This window comes from Myxine glutinosa, chromosome 3 (genome assembly GCF_964187855.1).
Source record: "Myxine glutinosa chromosome 3, kmMyxGlut1.1, whole genome shotgun sequence".
Taxonomy (NCBI): Eukaryota; Metazoa; Chordata; class Myxini; order Myxiniformes; family Myxinidae; genus Myxine; species Myxine glutinosa.
In genome coordinates, this window is record NC_136263.1 from 22,489,660 (window position 1) to 22,509,924 (window position 20,265).

The 20,265-nt window shown below is 41.2% G+C and overlaps 1 protein-coding gene across 4 annotated transcripts in view; it reads right to left on the reverse strand.

The window, feature by feature from the left end:
• Positions 1 to 20,265, reverse strand: part of LOC137423758 (disintegrin and metalloproteinase domain-containing protein 12) — a 211,937-nt gene that overhangs the window by 154,581 nt on the left and 37,091 nt on the right. For all 4 annotated transcript variants that reach the window (XM_068111240.2, XM_068111239.2, XM_068111238.2 and 1 more), the window contains exons 4-6: positions 13,211 to 13,289; positions 11,802 to 11,878; positions 1,226 to 1,406 (exon numbers count right to left, since the gene is read on the reverse strand). In XM_068111240.2, the coding sequence (XP_067967341.2) occupies positions 1,226 to 1,406; positions 11,802 to 11,878; positions 13,211 to 13,289 (337 nt within the window). The remainder of the gene's footprint in view (positions 1 to 1,225; positions 1,407 to 11,801; positions 11,879 to 13,210; positions 13,290 to 20,265) is intronic.

Consider the following 20,265-nt stretch of genomic DNA (forward strand, 5'->3'; position numbering starts at 1 on the left):
ACTTACTATTCTTCTTCTTTTCCCGGATTGAATGTGGGGCCCAAGTTAATTGTGTTATGTCATTGTTGAAGGGGTTCTTCTATGCATTTTTTTTTTTCATGTGTGGCTTTTTTGTGACTTGTAAATACTTGCATTGTTGAATTAGATTTCCTTTAAAACTGTCCGGGTGTCAATTTCCACATATTCTACACAGCGTACTGTATCAGGCAGTTCACCCTTGCCGTTTCGTTAGTTCCGGTAGTTAGAAGCCAGCACATAATCGATGGCAAATTTGGCTGTATCATGGGATCAGTTGCGTGTTTGGAAGCACAGTATGCTATCTGGGGGGTTTAATTTGCCGGGAAGGTAAAGCGGGATTTGGACGCCAAACCCTACCTAAATTAAGCATCTTAGGTAGTGTCTGTGGTTGTTTCAGACCGCAGAGTTATGTTTAGGAAAAAGAGGGGAGAGGAGTTGGGGAGATTGGGGAGAGGGAAGAAGGGGAGGTAATTCCACTGAAAATTAAGTAATCAACAAGAAATATCTCAGGCAAACTCACACTTTCCATTATATCAGCAAAGCAAACTTTGTGCCTTGTTAAGGCAAGAACGTTTAAAGTTACAAAAGTATAAAATATTGAACATCGTGTTTTTATATGGGGTCCAGTGGCGTGCACAGTCTGCGATAGTGTATTTTCTGAGTCAGCACGTACACACTTGTTTGCTTTTGTTCAAGAGATCTTTATTTGATATTTTATTTTACTTCCCCCAAACACAATGCCAAAATGAAAGTGTAAATTCACTGCAGAACTAAAGACAAAATTCCCGTGTTTTTAAAGTGGTCGAGAAGAATGAGAACCCGTGAGCTTGGTATGTAGAGCTGGTACATACGTCTCTGTGGCAAATAAAAAAAGGTGTTATTGATTTACAATTTCATGTGGACTTGGATAAGCACAATATTTCCAGTAATAATTCAGTATTTCGACTGGAAGAAAGGCGGTTTGCAGTCAAAAATAATCAAGGTCCAGAACACATCCACTGAGATTCCCAATGTGATTGCTCAATATGTAAAGGAAACTCTTTTCAAGAGTATCCTCTTTTTTTGGAGTGTCCCTCTCCAGAGTGTCCTCTTTTTAAAAAGTGTCTCTCTCCGGAGTATTCCCTTTCTTGAAAGTTAAAATATGGTATCCCTATTTTATAAGAATGAAAAATTTGGATAGTTTCCCAAAGTAAAGAGATCTTAATACCCGTAATGTAGACTCTTGTATTGGCAGGTCATTCCCAACATGCTCTCCCTCGTGTTCGTCGACCAGGCCACAACGACCTCGAGTACGCACGCTCTCAAGGTGATAAACAATGTGCAGGCCATCCACATCCCCGGCCAGGGGCTCCACTGCCAGAGTCCTGTTTGCGAGGAGTAGAAGTCCCCTAAAAGAAAGAAGAAAGTCACATGTGATTTGGAATCGACACACCATGCCTGGCCTCCCATCATGCCAAAGTGTCCAGTCCTGCCAACCTTGACACAAATAAAACAAGAAAGCATCTGAAAATGCAAAGCCCAGCCATGTCCATTTGTATTCAGACGTCTTCTTCTTCTGTATGCTCAAAATAACGAAAACAATTTAAAAACTAGAGCAATGCGACTGTGTCACCAATATGCCTCCACATGGTCCCACAACGGGTAGATGCCCTCGTTCACTGTCCTAAAAATAAAACAGTTTGATTTAAATCCCTTCAGCTGTTTTCAAGCATCACATTTTCACCAGCCATGACAGGTTTCACATCAATTGGTGAAGCGGTTTCAGAGAAGGGATTTTTTTAAATATCGGTTTTCAAGCTGATATGGCTGCCAGACCACGTGACATATGACCTTGAAAAATGTACACTCTGCATATCTATGCATATGGGATCACGTTTGTGAAGTTTCGTGTTGATCGGATGAGGTTCGTTTTTCTATCCAAGATGGCTACCAAACCACATGACCTACGACATCATAAGTTTCAACTATATGAAACAATGGTGTTTGATGATATTTGTAAAATTTTGCATCGATAGGGTAAGCGGTTTCAGAGATACAATTATTTAATATTTTCTTTCAATCCAATATGGCTGCCACACCATGTGACCAATGATGTTTTCTTGATCAACTTATAATCGCCATGCCTAGTCAATGACACACGTAAAGTTTCGAGTCAATCAATTTGGTGGTTTGGGAGATGATTTTTTAAGGTTTTAGGTTAAATCCAATATGGCTGCAAAACCATTTGACCTATGATGTCATAAATTTAATATTTCAATACAAATGGGTCATAGATCATGTCCATGCAATTTCAGATTTTTAAGATAAGGAATTTGATTAAAACATTTTTGGCTGGTATAACACTTCACCGATGATGTCATCATTGTCATGCTTTTGTTCCCCTTTGGGAGTACTTGACAATGTGCCAAGTTACAATTTTTTCCCATTCAGAGGTTTCCGAGAAATATTTTTTAATCCAAGATGGCTGCCATACCACGTGACCTATGACGTCACAATTATCACAAAAACATTCTGCATGGGTGTCACTCCTACCCTGAAAGTTTCGTCTCAATCGGACATATGGTTGCTGAGAAAAAAGAGGTTTAGCCCGTACGGACGGACGGACGGACAACCCGAAAACATAATGCCTCTGGCCACCTACGGGGTGGAGGCATAAAAATACAAAATCAAAATTGATGATTTTATGCAGCCTTGACCTTTGAGCTTTAGATCTAAAAAAAACATTCAGCCTCTAGCTTTTGATTGGTGAACCAATTCCATGACTCAACATGTAAATTCCTGAAATTTCACGTCAATTGGATGAAAATTGATGATTTTATGCAACCTTGACCGTTCACCTTTTGATCTAAAAAAACAAACAATTGACTACTACCTTTTGATTAGTGAACCAATTCAGTGACCCAATGTGCAAATTCTTTAAATTTCAGGTCAATCGGGTGAAAATTGATGATTTTATGTGACGCTGACCTTTGACCTTTCGACAAAATTATTAATTTGCCTTCTCTGTATTATCATAATAAAGCTTTGGTGAAAATGTGATGAGAAAACTCACATGGTAAAAACGTTATGGCACGGACGGACAGACAGACAGACACAAACACACACAGACAGACAGAAGTGATTGAAAAACCCGGTCTCCTGTGTTAATAATGAGATTTATCTCTGAGAAAAAACGGAACAAAAAAGGTTTATGCTAATTTTTCATAAATGCTAAAAACTCAATAACCAATCATGTCTCACGAACACCAAAGGTGTGCTCATGGTTCTTCATCCATTTAACACACCTTGCGTTGATTGGCTGTTTAGAAAAGAAAAAGAAAACACTGGTTATGCAGAACAAAAACCCCTCCCATCAAGACTGAAGTATAAACTCACAAACCGCAGAGATGGATTAAATCCCCCCCCCCCCTCCCCCCCGTTCACCCGTCCCTCCTCAATAAAAATAATCACCTACACTGTCACACACCACAATCTATTCAGGGTCCAAGGTCCTCAACACCAGCGCAAAGCTGCCAATCAATCTGGAAGGAGTGTCTGGAAGAAGTCTCAACACCAGTCTACCGTTCTTACCAGACACAGTGGCAGCTCCAAACAGCAAGTTTTGTCCATGCAAGTGATGGGAGAAATTATTTTATTTTTTAGCAATCAAACAATTAACAGAAAGAGAGGAAGGGAGGAGCTGGAGGTGGGAGAGGAGGTTTGTTAAATAAGTGAGGGCCCACAAAAGCATGACCATGGACCATTATCCAAAAGGGGCAGTGTGCAAAGACCATCGATTTTCGCAAGTTCACAAGCAGTAGTTACAGACTGCTCTCACGTCCTGTCTGCTGGCAGTCGTTGAAGGACGTTAAAGATCCCATGGTGTCCTTTGGGAAGAGGAGGTGCACATGAGGGCACATGGACACTGTCCATCAGCACTAACCGTAAACTTACTCTTACCCACATTTACTTTAAATCCTTCATTCTCCATTGTCCCTCCCTCTCTATGAAACATCATGTTCGCTTGTTTCTCTGTTTCAACTGCCAAGACCAAATCATCTGCATAAAAATAATTCACAAGGAAATCCGACTCCAATGTCTTTGGTGAGCTCTTCCGACAAGAGAATAAACAAGAGCGGACTTTGTACGGATCCCTGATGTAAACCAACTCTCACTTCAACCATTCTGTACATCCTTCTTTTATTATCACTGTTGTTTTTGGACTTTGATATTTTGACATCACTGCCCTTACAAGCAATTCGGTCACTCCCTGCTTCCTAAGTGCCCATTCAACAACCTCTTATTTTTGGAATTTTGTCAGATGCTTTTTCCAACATCTACAATTTCCTCTTTTGCCAAATATTTATCTTGGATCTGTGTAACAACCAAGAAAGAGTCGGTTGTAGATCGTCCTTCCATAAATTTCAGCAAATGTCCGTTATCCATTTTACTTCCGGATCACCTGATGATGCTTCCATCGTCTCAATAACAATTATGGCAGGTGGACCAGATGATTCACCTTTTTTCAATCAAGCTTCTTAATTGTAATTATAATTGTGCATTTCCTATTAATTCTTTCCTATTCCATCTCCAGTCGCTGCATGACGTCATCACTGGGCACTGAAGGGGGCCCTGCAATGACATAAAGGGATTACTCAGTTTTCACTCTGTTTGTTTTCTGGTTTTCTTTCTTTCTTTCTTGTTTGTTTGTTTGTCCGGGCGATATCTCAGCAATCCTTGGAACTAGGAAGCTGATATTTGGACACGACAGTGACCAAGTGATTTGTCTATGAAGGATATTTTTTATTTATTCATTAATCAATTAATTGATTAATTATTTGATTTTTATATTAATCATTTATTTAATTAATTTTCAAAAGGTTACAGCTTCGGATGAAACACTGGTGGTTTAGGTATGCTATGAGCCAATTGATTCATAATTTTATTATTTTACGATTATTATTTATTTATTTTAATTATGCAATTAATCAATCAATTATTGCACACCTCTCCCTCCCAATACCGTCTCTATGTGCTGCACAGGGCACCCTTTTAAAATACAATGATTAAAATACATTTACTTCTTCATGCAGCTAAATGAATCAAATTGGCACCCCTTTATATGAACATTTCTAGAGCATTACTTGGTTCCTCCTTAGAACACAAGGGTAGTTCAGCATGCACACGAGATTTTTGGAATGTCCCTTCTTTTCAATTGTTCGACATTTTCTATAAGCTATGGAATGTCCCTTCTTTTCTATACTTTGCCACATGGCACATACCCTCATATAAAAGGATCTTTTATATGCCCCTGGCATTTTCCCCAAGATACATTTAAAATGCGAACAAAATGCATTTGTTCATCGCCCAAGACTTTATTCAAAAGGATGTGAAAGACTTGAAAAAGTAAGGGTAAAAATATTTAACTCAGATGGGACTCGAACCCACAATCTCATGGTTTGGGGGTCTGACGCCTTATCCATTAGGCCATTGGGCAAGCATGTTAGATTTTTTAAAACTATATTTTAAAGAGGTATAAAGTGTGTGTGTGTATGTATATATATATATATATATATATATAATTTTAAAGCAAAAACTATGGTGCTTAGTTGGAATTTGTTTTGAAAGCCATTAACTAGATGTATTGGCCGATGTAAATTCCAAGTTTCAGCTAGATTTAATGTATAGTCTTTGAGATATGAGCGCCAACACATTCTGGGAGGATGGGTGGACGGATGGACAAACACCAACGTTAATTCGAGGGTTTTCTTAATAAAACTCAAGAATGCGGAAACGGACATTGCTGAAATTTGGAACATATTACCTAGATGTACAAAGCATTTACTTCTGAAATTTGGAACATATTACCTAGACGTACAAAACATTTACTTCTGAAATTTGCAGCCGATTTCGTCCAGTAGAAGCCAATAAACGAATTTTCAGTTTCCCATGTTAAAGTTGCATACAGAGAGACGATCCCTTATATAAAGGGAGGGGCACTTTCTGCCTCCCTTGATTCCACCGCTTTGTCTTTATTTCATGTTGTCGGTGACCCGCACTAACTCCATGTTCACTTGCGACATGTTTCTCGACGTCTCTAATTTATTCAGAATAATTATCAATCCTCCTGGAAATTACTGTATATTATATTTTTCAATCTTTAAACTCTTCCCGAATATTTTGGCCAGTTTCCAGACTTTGGGGGGGGGGGGGGGTTCCTTTCTCCCCTTTCTTCTTGAATTTGCATTCGTTCATATCTTTCAAGTCAGCTACAACTAACTTGTGCTGAATCAGATACTCCAACCAGGAATTACTTTAGCATTAACTACTCCTTTCTTGTGCCCACTAAAATAATTCAATCTGACTCTCAACTCAGCACTCACATAATATGGTTAATGGCGTAATATATTGCGTACAACGTGTGGTCAATGGCGTAATATATTGCGTACAACGTGTGGTCAATGGCGTAATATATTGCGTACAACGTGTGGTCAATGTCGGTATGTATTACATACTGTCCAACAGTAACGACAACAGAAATACATTTTAAACCTACCAACGTCATTTTTATACATGGTCTAGGCTCGTGGAAGAACTTGGACACAGAATAGATAAGGACACAACTTAAAGGGAACAGCAGGGAAAAGGGGAAATGCCAATACCAGGGTGGAGGGAGAAGCTAGATGGACATGGACAAACAAGGGATGCAGACAACGCTAGGAGTGGACAAGATGGATACATAGGCAGAATTATGAAAGGGGTGTGGGTGGTTTAACGAGTGTAGGAAAAATCATGGTTTTGGATGGGGTATGATCTGAGATGGTGGTGAACAGATGTCTACAAGACCGGGAGGGACGAATGACATCGAAGAGAGTGTGGAAGGCAGTTCCATAGGTGGGAAAAGGGAGGAATACATGAGTGGAGGTGAGCAGTGGTTATGGATTTAGGCAGATTCACTCACTATGAGGGAGTTGGTGGTGGACCACGTGCATCCAGCAGATACTTGGGTGGACAGAACACGGAGAGGGAAGAGCATGCAAGACCAGAAATGAGGTGGAGGAAGACAAAGAGACTTGCGACCTGTCGGCAATGCTGAAGTGATATGCCCATAGACTCAGCTTCATCGTGAGAGATTCCAATGATTTGGAAAGCCTTGGTTTCCATGGCCTCAAGCTGAGGAAGATATGAGGCTGGGAAGCCAGCCTAGAAGGGAGAGCAGTGCTCCATCCAGGAGAAGAGAGGGTTCTGCTGAAAGCCATATGTTGGCTATGAGAGTAGAGGAAGTCAGTAATCCTAAAGTGGAGGTGGTTTTGGATTCCATAGTCAGACAGTTTGGAGAGTAAGGCAGGATGCCAGACTGTATCAATAGCTCGAGATATGTCCAGAGAGACGGCCCTGGTCTCATGTCTGATATTGAAGGCCTTCATCCATGTTGGGAGAGTCGAAGCAGCATGTCCTTTCATGTAGAAGATGCATGTTTCTGGAGTCTAGACCTTTCAATTTGACCTTTAGACCCTTCAGACCCCTTAGGCTTAGACTCGTTCGACTCCTAGATCTACTAAAGGTTCTAACATCTTTATAAATTAAGTATAAAGTATAAAATAAGTATTTCATAAAATGAGTATCAGGAAATCATTAGACTTCCTATGTAGGAATGGCATGGACACTCCATAGGTTTAACACAACACAAATCCATTTCAAAGCCTACCAAGATACAAACCTGTATAAAAATAAAGTACCCACCAGTCATCGGTGGAGGATTTAGGGGGTCTTCCAAAATAGGTATTTGCTTTCTTCTCAGAAACTACACTCACAGTTCAGATGAAACTTGACCACAAACTCAAATATTCCGACAAATATTCCCCAAATATTAATTCCCCAAATACAGAAAGTCCCCCAAATAGTCCTACAGGTCTCACAAGATCTGCCTGCAACCCTCTTATGGTTAAACTGCCAAAATCAAGACTCTGTGCTCACCTTCACTGTTTCATTCCTCTTTTTTCCCACCTCTGGCACAAACTCCCTCACTCTAATCAATCCCACTCCCCATCCAAAACCTTGATCTTTTCTACCCCCGTTAATTCACCCCAGATACACTTTTTTGAAATACCGACTTCTTTCCTGGAAGTCCTAGCTGTGTCCATGTGTTTTATACCTCTCCCACACCCCCCCTCCCCCCTTCCCATGCCTCCTCCCCCAAGCCCTCTCTCTCCCACAGATCTCCTGATGTCCCTGCTCTCAAATGTTGTACTTGTGTGCTTCCCTCTCTCTCCCAATCTTTTTTTTTTTTAATGTAGAAGGCTCCAGGCACAGACTATGTCGTCCTCATCGAAGCCAGGCCTAAATAAAAGAGCTGCATTGATAGAAACGTAAAGAAGGAGAGAATAGTCTAAGAGTTTTTGAGAAAGCAGAAAATCTGCTTTTTGAAAAGGGGAAGATCATAAGTGTTAGGAAAGACATGTGAAGGTAAAGAGTTCCAGAGTTTGGCAGTGGAGGGGAAGAGACAAACATCATAACGGCCCACCCTTGAGTTGCCAATGGCCACACAATAATCATGAGATGTTGTGGCTTGTCGAGTATTCCATGGTCTCGCTAATGGCGGAGGTATACAGGCAGCAAGTTCTTGGGAGCAAAAACCGAAGTAATATCTGCAGAAAAGAGAAAGAGAGCCAACTTTGTGACGTAATTTGAGTGGGTCAAGTTTTGAGGTCAGATTGGGAAAGTTGATAAGTCGAATTACTTTTAATTCAATTCTGTCCAGTAAGTATGTGGAACGAGAACCTCCCCAGATGTGAGAACAGTACTCTGTACAAGGACGAATCAATCCTTTATAGAGTTGAAGCAACTGTTGGGAGGAGAAGAATCTTCGACATCTGAACAGGACTCCCAGTTTCTTCGAGGCAGATTTAGCTATTTGTGTAATGTGTGGATTCCAGGATAGATTTGAAGTTAGGGTAATACCTAGTAGGTTTATTGTATCACATGGTGTAATTGTGGAACTTTCAAAGGAGATTGGAGAGATGAGTGGAGTTTTGGAGAGAGATATGGGAAGAAATTTAGTTTTAGAAGCGTTAAACTTAACCTGGTTACATTTGCCCCACTGGTAAATCTTGTCCAAATCCGAATTTAAAGAGGTGGTTGTAATAAAACGAGATGCAGATCGATTGAGGGAAGATGGGGCAGATGGGAAAAACATGGAGGAATGCAACGTTGAGTCATCAGCATATGAGTGCATTTGGTTATTTGTAGAAGAAAGAAGGTCATTGATAAAAAGAAGGAAGACGGTTGGAGACAGAACAGAACCCTGAGGAACACCGCTGTTGATTGGGAAGGAGGGAGATGTTGAGCCATGGACAATTACAGAGATAGAGCGGTCAGAGAGAAAGCTCGATATGAGAGAGCAGAGTGAAGGAGGAAAGCCGAAAGAGGGAAGCTTGGATATCAGACCCCGATGCCAAACTCTGTCAAAGGCTTTTGAGATATCAAGGCCTACAACAAAGGATTCCCAACATCTCTCAGAGAAGAGGCCCAGACATTCGTAATGTAAGAAAGGATATCACCGGTAGATCTTGCCTTGCGAAAGCCATATTGATGGTCAGATAGAAGACTGTGGGATTCAAGATGCTTGAGGAAATGGTTATTGAGAAGACATTCAAAGACTTTGGAAATAGTAGAAGTCAGAGCAATAGGACGGGAGTTGGAATCTTGTCTCCCGCTCCCTTTATCATGTGTTATATGTGTCAGTTTGTCTTTTTGTGAGTAATGTTAGCTCTTACACGAGCCTCGATCTTGTATACAAAAAAAAACAAAAAAAAAAAAACCTCATCGCCCATAATGCACCAAAGTTTGTTCACGGCATTCAAAATATCAGAGTCTGGGGGGTTTGAGTGGCTGTCGCTCCTGAACCAGGTGAGCTTCAGGACCTGCGGTCCTATTTCTATCATCATTATTATTTTGTCCAGAACGCACGTGCATCAACATAAATAATTATTTCAAATAATTTCACAGGCAAATAAAAATTGTGAATCGAGGCAAACAGTTTGCAAAACATGGTTTGTGTCATGCGATACACACGTTTATTTGCTCATGCAAGTACGTTTTCGGAAACATTCTATGGTAGAGGAGGATTCAATAATTAATGAGATTCAACCTGTGCCAAGCAAAATTTAAATCAATCTCGATTGATCATTTTCATCATCCAAAGTAACGACGAGTCAGAAAAGGCCTTCTCAATTTGGGTTTGCACCCGCTGAAAGATGAGGTGTTGAAGCAGAACTTCGAGAGGAGAGCGTTCCTGCCGATCGACAGATTCTTATATGTTCATCTGCTTCTCCGAGGATTTGCTACAACTCTCCCATTTTACAGCTGTTTGTGTGTATAATTATCCTTTTGTTGGAATGAAAGTTATTCAGAAAATTAGTGAAAAAAAATGTGATTTTTTTTCCCGGGAAACCAAAATTTTTAAATGGTTGCCCTACAGGGAAACAGGGCAAACCGACAAGGCAACCCACCAAAAAGTTAACGTCGAGCACTGGTCAACCCTCATAATCCTTACGCTCTCTTCACTTCCAGGACATTCTGTACAAACTTATCTTCCACTGGCTCACCTACACCCACTTCTGTCTCACCTCCAGACCAAAATAACTTTTATTTCTCCTTTGCTGTGCCAACTGTCCTTGTTCCTCGTCCTCTTCAACTTCTTCAACACACCAAATATGTAACTTTCTTCGGCTTAACATTTCTACCACCTCTCTTGATCTACCTGTCATCGTTCCGACATTTGCCGTTCCAACTCTCACAACTATCTCTCCCCTTTTAACTGGGTACTCCAAAGATTTGCCAGGAAGATGGACATCATACGGATTGCTGGGTAATCAAAGTTTTTCTCCAGGGCAGATGAAAGCCCCCACGTTGTATTTCAGGCTGTACCACGCCCATGCTTTAGAATTGCCAACATGAGTTTTGGAACTGAGGCTTCTACAGCTGATTGCCCGATCCCGATGTCCACCATTTTCTCCCCGGGGATCATCACAAGGCAGAGAGTGAGCAAGCTAGTTTTACGGCTTTACTTCGAAGAGGTTCTGTACTTTATATTACATTCTGCAACACGTCTGTCTTCAGTTAGCAACGGGAAGAAGGAAAATAAAAAAACTAAAACAGGAAACGTCGGCAAAGATAACTATGGAGTTCTACAACCAACTGCATATGATTAGCATAATGGGTGGATTAACCAATCAATCTTTCTCAAAATTAACTCAGGTCTTTAAAACAGCTGTTCACCACCATCTCTTGTCTTCCCCCATCAAAAACCTTGATCTTTTCTACCTCCGTTAATTCACCCCAGATCCACCAGATCCACCTTTTTGAAATTCCGACTTCTTTCCTGGAAGTCCTAGCAGTGTCCATGTGTTTTATACCTCTTCCACCCCCCCCTTCCCGTGCCTCCTCCCCCCCCCCAAGCCCTCTCCCTCCCACAGATCTCCCGATGTCCCTGCTCTCAAATGTTGTACTTGTGTGCTTCCCTCTCTCTCCCCATCTTGTCTCCCGCTCCATTTCTCTTATGTTTTATGTGTCAGTTTGTCTTTTTGTGATTAATGTTAGCTCTTCCACGAGCCTCGATCTTGTATACAGAAAAAAAAAAATCACAAAGAAGGGGAATTTCAAATTGAGAAAATCTCAAAACTACTCATCAATTCAGGAAGACAGATCGATTAATCAGAACAACCGGCATGTGCACATTTTGTCTCCTTTCAATTTCAGTACAAAGTAATTTTATACACAGTTTAAGTCTACAAAGGTCTCACCTGAATCCAGAGCATGTGCTGAGGCTGACCTGGGACTCAAGGTAGCCAGCTACCACTCCCTGGTAATAACAATGCTCCTGAAAGAAAGTAACGACATGAAAACGGAACGTTACAGTTGTTGCAATATCAACAGCGCATGTAAAATCATAATGTGAAATTGCATCACAAAGACAAGGATGCAGAGTGGATCATCAAATATTTTGTGGAGTTAAACCCCAATACCCGAGGGAAAGTGCATACATAATTGGGTGTACCGATGGTGTTCTTGCAACCCGTAGCATTGCCAGGGGAGAGTGTTTGGGGAGTATGTCCTACGTTACACAAGGGAGGGGGGTTGGTGCCCCCCTCCCCCCCCCAAAAAAAACAATTTTAGTCCATACGATTGCACTGACGGGATATCTCGGACTACCTGTCTCTACAATCTGGGTTTTATTCCCAAAATTACAAACACACACCCTGGTACTTCACTTACCTTCACTTCACGAAGTGCTCCGTCCCTCAAATGGATGTCAAGCCAGTTGTCCGGTCTTCTAGCATTAGCTGAAGGATTTTAAGTGTCCCATGGTGTATTTTGTGTAGATTAGGCAAGTTATCGCCGGAACCCTGAACAAATTCCAAATGCTAGGCTTAACCCACAGGGTCACTGCATCAGGAGCACACAGACTCCCAGTAAGCCGAGGGCCAAATTCGTTATTGAATACTGTACTTATACAGGAATTTAGTGACTATGAACAAATAGGCTTATGAGATGGGATTTGAACCCAAGATCAAATGTAGATTAACATGAACCAAGTGCTGACCAAGTGACTGACTGATCCCTCACCAATAGTACGCAGGCATTGCCAAAAAGGCCAGCCCATGCTCTTATTTAGTGTCATATGCGATAATCTATAACACCAGAATATATTGATCATGTCATTAACTCTATTCCGGCATGACTACTCCATGTGGATCGCATGTTTAGAAATTTGCAATAATATTTGTATTGGAGAGAGGACAACATGGTTCCCTCCACCCACTAATGGTAGAAGGGCCCCACATCAGCAAACTGAACACAGATGTTCGTCCTTTTATCTGTAGTTTCCAACCAGTGTCACAAATTTCTACCAGCGCTGGGCGGGTTTCCAGATGCAAATGAAAATTGAAGCCACGTCTCGGGCTCTGGAACATTTGTGGAAAAAGGAGAAACATTTGTGGGAAAAGGAGAAACCTTTTGACAATGTCATGGAATTTTCGGCTTTTGGGGAGAGGTGGGTTGAAGATGGATGAGCAATGGCCAAAACCGTGGTTGCAATATGTCTTTGGTGTATTCGATGTATTCATAATCGCCGAGAGAAATTGCAAAATAAGTCCTCGTCACCTGGCCATCATTCCCATGTACCTATCAGTGCGTCTGATAGAGCACTCACCAGAGCAGACGGCGTTGAAGAGACGCGGAAGCCATTCTCGGTGTAATATGTCAGCTGAAAGTTTCTGGATATGAGGTACCTGCAGAGATAACATGAGGATGGAAGAAAAATATCCTGGGTTAACTTTGTCTGATTTTTTTTTTAATTCTACCATCCTTCGGCTTATAGTACGCAATAAGGTGAGACAATCAATATGCAAACGGCCAGGTATGCTGTCGCAGGATGTGTTTTTACTGTATGATAATACTCGCCCTCATATGGCAAATATGAGTCTAACCCTAACCCTAACCCTAACCCTAACCTTTACCCTAACCCTAATGGGCCTCAGCGAACGACCTAACGATGAGGTTTTGGTGACATGCTCTCGTATATGTTAACGTTGGTTGACCATGCTCGATGAGCATCATCTTTGGGAGACACCTCATCCGTTGGAGTGCCAGGTGATTGTGTGTTCACTTGTGTCATGCGCAGGGATGGTTGGTCGTGTTTCTGTGCATTTTGTTGCTTTACAAAGGGCAGGTTATCTAGATGTGAACAAATTCCGATGTGGTACAATTTTCCTCTTCTTGCACATCGACCAATGTATATTACTATAATTCACCAAATGTCCGTCCGTCCGTCCGTCCATCCATCCATTCCCAGGTACCGCAAAAACGGCTGCACCCAGCGCAACGATACACCTCCATGCCTGTGGGATTCCCACGGGTGACCCCACGAGTATATTCTAATGAACCCCTAGGCCGAGACTGTCCAACTGCACTGCAGTACGCTTTAAAGCCGGACATCTGGTGAAATTGCAAAATTTCTCAGACATCATCGTAACGTCGGCCCCAAAATCCTGTACACGGCCAAATTAGTCCGACACTTTGGCGCAGATCCACCCAATGGAATTTCAACTTCTCCCAGAAAGAACTCTCGATTGGTCGGCCTGTCAAATTCACGCAATTGACACCGACATCAGCAGGAATCTTGTGTATTGTATCCTTCTACGCTGACGCGGAGATACAAAATGTCGCTCACGAATAGATGCCTCCTTGGCAGGCCATAAAGATCGATCATATTTATTATACCCACAATACTGGCATTGGAGTTTGTACAAATGGTCATCAGAAATTTTTTATTGAATTTGTTTCATGCTGCAGAGTGTTTCAATAAATCCCATTTTTAGACCTCCCCACTCTCATCTGTTTTCCCTTTGCTGTTCTAGTTTTTCATAATTTCCCAAACATCGCATACTGACAAATCGGCAACCAGTGACTTCGGCTGAGCGTCGGAGGCCTCTTGTGCTCGGGCACAATTTGGTTGATTTTGCGAGCGCCAGCTCACCATCTCCTAGCGAACGAACTCTTACTGCATTGCCATGATCCGATCATCAAAAACCGTCCAGCAAATTGCAATATTCACAGCTCTCTGCTAATGAAATGCCTTTTATTCCCTCACATGCTGATCAATACTCTACCATTCCTTCCACCGGTTCCATTTGTAACGCTCAAACGTTATATTCTTCTGGGAGTCACAAAATTCTCAAATCCGTAGCTACACTTTCTTTCTCCATTCCTACATGGAACTCCTCTAAAAGGCCTTCCTCACCCCATATGTTGATATTCCCAACTGCCGGTTGTCACCCTGACCGTTCTTGTGTAAACGTTGAAGCAAAATATCTGTTCAACTAGAACTGCACTCAGTAGAGAACAAACCTCCACCCGGTTGGGCATATCACTCAGTGGTGAAGAATCACTTAAAAAATTACAATAGCTGAATCCGGATCCGGATCTTCACCAAAAATTGAATCGAATAGTCCTTGTCACACACACAACCTGTCCACCAAGTTTCGTCCAAATCCGTCCACAACTTTTTGAGATATCCTGCTATGTATCGTTTTTGGCCCTATATCTCCCAATGGTGAAGAATCACTTAAAAAATTATACTAGCCGGATCCGAATCCGGATCTTCTCCAAAATACCATAGGCGTAGTTTGACTTCTGTATTGGGCGGGAGGGGGGTGGGGGGGGGGGCAAGGGCTTAATATTAATGATGAGTAGCTAGGTCTGACTTCCAAAATTACCGTTTGTTAGTGCGGTTACAGTGTACGTGAAATCACAAATACAGTTTACGTTCATTATTGTTACTCACGTTTAAATACGGCATGTTTTTATCTAATTGTAAACTACTGAAAAAATTAAAGGTGGAGGCATTGTGGTGCCAAAACCCGCCGGTGCCAAAATCGAATAATTTCGTCCTTGTCACATATGCGACATCTCTGCCAAATTTCGTCCGAATCCGTTCCCAACTTTTTGAGATATCTTGTTCACAAACAAACAAACAAACAAATGAAAAATCGGTCAGAGACCAAGGACTTGCCGGATTGTACTATTTTTAAATTGGCCATTTTGGACAAATATGGCGGCCAAACCACGTGACCGATGACGTCATCATTATTTGTTTTCTAAACTAATTTATTCCTAGATTATGCTCAAGAAATTTCATCTTGATCGATGAAGTTTTGTACTTGTCGAATTATGACGTCATAATGGAGGCACCTATGACATCATCATTAACATATTTTATTCCCCATGGAGAGTTCTTTACAATGAGCCATGTCTCAATTTTTTCTATTCAGCACTTTCGGAGATATAGAGGTGCAAATTTTTTCGGTTTTTCCAAGATGGCGGCCGAACCACGTGACCGATGACGTCATCACTACTTGTTTTCTAAGCTAATTTATTCCTAGATTATGCTCAAGAAATTTCATCTTGATTGGATGAAATTTTGTACTTGTCGAATTATGACGTCATAATCGAGGCACCTATGACATCATCATTAACATATTTTATTCCCCATGGAGAGTTCTTTCCAATGAGCCATGTCTCAATTTTTTTCTATTCAGAACTTTCAGAGATATAGAGGAGCAAAGTTTGTCGGTTTTTCCAAGATGGCGGCCGAACCACGTGACCGATGACGTCATAATTTTTCCTGTTTTTTCTCTACTAGTATATGCCGACATGGCGCTCAAGAAATCGCATCTTGATTGGATGAAGTTTTGTACTTGTCGAATTATCGAATTATGACGTCATAATGGAGGCCTTGAGCCGAGAGAGTTAAAAATTGGGCACAGTCTATTCCAGGGCAAGACAAATATGTGTGTAAAGTTTGGCGATTCTATGCGCAACGGTGTAGATGTAGTGCTGCGCACAAACAGACAAACCAACCAATCAACATACTTGCTGGAATCTTTTCCGGCAAGTAACAAACAAACGGACGGACAGACAAACGGACAGACAGGGGTGAAAACATAACCTCCATCCACCTTTGGTGGCAGGGGTAATAAACCTGCTATATTTCTTCCCTCGCTAACCACTCTCCCTGTGCGATTCCTCAATAGATCTAAACTTGTCCTAACCTGTTCTTCACCACAGAAATACATAAAGAATGTCTTTCTGTTTCGCTTAGTATTCTTAACCATGACCTTCTCATATTCTCTTTTTCCGTACCAAGTTATTTTCATAACTTTCCTCTGTTTGTAGCTATATTACTGATACGGGTTGGATGATGTTGGCGATTTAAACATAAATCAGCATTTTATAAATTATTTTATATTTTTCCTCCTCACAGCATAAGACGGTTACGTACCGCATGCTTTTTGGTCTAGTGGGGACCAAAATGAGTGACCATATAGGGATGGAACTTGAGGATGAACACAAAGGAACCAGTGTCTACAAATATTCCTTTATAAATGTCTCTAAATGTTCAAACATGCCACATGGTACTGTACCTCGATAAACGGGTTTAACTGCTGTTACCAAACCTCTTTGGCATTTTTGGAAAACCCTTGTGATACCAGTATGCAAATTTGGTTTTCAAATTTAATACTGGCAAAAGTCGCTTAGGCCGTCGGAAAAAAAAAACAAAAAAAAAAAACTAAATAAATAAATAAATAAATAAATAAACAAACAAACAAATAAGAAGACGTCATGCGGAGCACGATACTTACAAAATCCGCTCCCCACCCCGAAGAAAAAAAATTCCATTGATACAGCAAACTGTCCATTTCATCAAGATTAAAATTGACAATCTTGATCAAAGCTCGAGTCAATAGGAAGAAAAGTGACGATTTTTCAGATGAAAAATGATGATTTTGGAAGGTTGACCTTGAGTTGACCTTTGACCTTTTGACCTCAAAAATAGTTAGTTTCCCTATTTAGTGACTCAATGTGCAAATGCTGTTCAATTTTCAGGTCAATCGGATGAAAATTGAGGATTTTAAAAACTTGGCTTATGTTGACCTTTTGGCCTATGTTTACCTAAAATATAATTTGTGGTTGAATTCAGTGACCAGATATGCAAGTCCTCTTCAAATTTCAAGTCAATTGGATGAAAATTGAGGATTTTAGAAATATGGCCTATGTTGACCTTTTGGCCTATGTTGACCTCAAATATACTTGGTGGTTGAATTCAGTGACCACATATGCAAGTCCTCTTCAAATTTCAAGTCAATCGGATGAAAATTGAGGATTTTAGAAATTTGGCCTATGTTGACCTTTTGGGCTATGTTGACCTTTTGGCCTATGTTCACCTAAAATATAATTTGTGGTTGAATTCAGTGACCAGATATGCATGTCCTTTTCAAATTTCAAGTCAATTGGATGAGAATTGAGGATTTTAGAAATTTGGCCTATGTTGACCTTCTGGCCTATGTTGACCTCAAGAAGACTTGGTGGTTGAATTCAGTCACCAGATATGCAAGTCCCCTTCAAATTTCAAGTCAATTGGATGAAAATTGAGTATTTTAGAAATTTGGCCTATGTTGACCATTTGGCCAATGCTGACCTCAAACATACTTGGTGGTTGAATTCAATGACGAGATATGCAAGTGGTCTTCAAATTTCAAGTCAATCGGATGAAAATTGAGGATTTTAGAAATTTAGCAAATTTGGTGACCTTTGGCCTATGTTGACCTTTTGACCTATTGACCCCAAAAACAATAGGCTTCTTGCTTTTGACCCACTCTACCACTTGGTGAAGTTTCGTGAAGATCGGTTGAAAATTGTGACCTGTAGGCCGGTGACAAACAAACAAACAGACAGACAAACAGACAGACAGAACCACAAACACAACCGACCAATATACTTGAAAAATCTTCGATTTTGCAAGTAATAAATAAACAAGAAGACGTCATGTGTAGCACGATACTTGCAAAATCCGCCGCCCCCCCCCCCCCACCCAAAAAAAGTTTTCCAATGATACAGCAAATTGTCCATTTCATGAAGATTAAAATTTACAATCTTGATCAAAGCTCGGGTCAACAGGATGAAAAGTGACGATTTTTCAGATGAAAAATGATGATTTTGGGAGGTTGACCTTGAGTTGACCTTTGACCTTTTGACCTCAAAAATAGTTTGTTTCCCTATTTAGTGACTCAATGTGCAAATGCTGTTCAATTTTCAAGACAATCGGATGAAAATTGAGGATATAAAAAATTTGGCCTATGTTGACCTTTTGGCCTATGTTGACCTCAAAAATAGATGGTGGCTGAATTCAGTGACCATCTATCTATAATTCCAGTAATCTCTGTGTGTATGTTTGTATGTTTGTATGTTTGTATGTTTGTATGTCTGTATGTCTGTGACCGCTGTTTCTCGACAACCACGGGTCCGATATACTTGAAACTTGCCAGGTATATTGCTGGGGACCCGAGGATGTGCCTTTTCAAGGTTTCATATTAATCGGAGAAGTAGTTACCGAGCTATGTCCAAAAAACGATTCAACCAATCAGAGAGCAGCGAGCTATCACGTGTGCCGAACGTGGCGAACAGACTCTGCCTCGGACGGCACATTTGAGAGCGTATTCATTTATTTCACGTTGGAAAACTATGTTGCCGTTAAACTATGTTTTAAAACTAATTAAAACTAATTTGCGATTCATCGTAACTGCGATTTGCGACCTTCCGGACAGTGAAGACTGCACTTCCGGCAGCCAATCACAGAACGCGTTGTTGCGTAGGCGTGGCCGATGTGAGAGCGAGCCGAGCCGAGCGCGTGCGCCATTACGGTTCGTAATTTGATTTCTTCCGGAGAAAATAATAATTTCTCGATTTCTTATGCGCATTATTTCTCCCAATTCAGTCAGAGCGAAGGGCGGAAGCGAAGAGCGTTGTTTTTTTTGTTTACGGGCGTACGGGCGGGGTAGAGCGTACGGGTAGCGTTTTTTTTTTTTTTTGGCAAGGAACGGGCACCCACGTACGGGCATGCCCTAGTATATATAAATCCTCTTAGAAGTTCAAGTCAATCAAATTAAAATTGGTGATTTTAGAAATTTGGCCTATGTTGACCTTTTGGCCTGTGTTTACCTAAATTATAATATGTGGTTGAATTCAGTGACCAGATATGCAAGTCCTCTTCAAATTTCATGTCAATTGAATGAAAATTGAGGATTTTTTTTTTTTTTTTTTTTTGTATACCAGATCGAGGCTCGTGAAAGAGCGAACATTAATCACACAGAAAGACAAACAGACACATAAAACAAATAACATCGGGAGCGGTAGACAAGATGGGGAGAGAGGGGGAAGGACACAAACACAACATTTGAGAGCAGGGACCGAGAGACATGGAGACATCGAGAGATCTGTGGGAGGGAGAGGGCTTTGGGGGGGAGGCATGTGAAGGGGGGGCGGGGGGGGTGGGAGAGGTATAAACATATGGACACTGCCAGGATTTCCAGGAAAGAAGTTGGAATTTCAAACAAGGTGGATCTGGGGTGAATTTGTGGGGGTAGAAAAGATCAAGGTTTTGGATGGGGGAAGATAAGAGATAGTGGTGAACAGCTGTTTTAAAGACCTGGAGGGAGGAGAGGGATTGAAGGGAGTGTGGGAGTTTGTTCCAGAGGCGGGAGAAAAGAGGAATGAAAGAGTGAAGGTGAGCAGAGAGCCGAGATTTCGGCAGTTTAACCATCAGAGGGTTGCTGGCAGATCTTGTGCGACCTGTAGGAATATTTGGGGGACAGAGCACAGAGAGAGCTGGGGGAGCAAGGCCGGAGAGGAGTCGGTAGAAGACAGAAA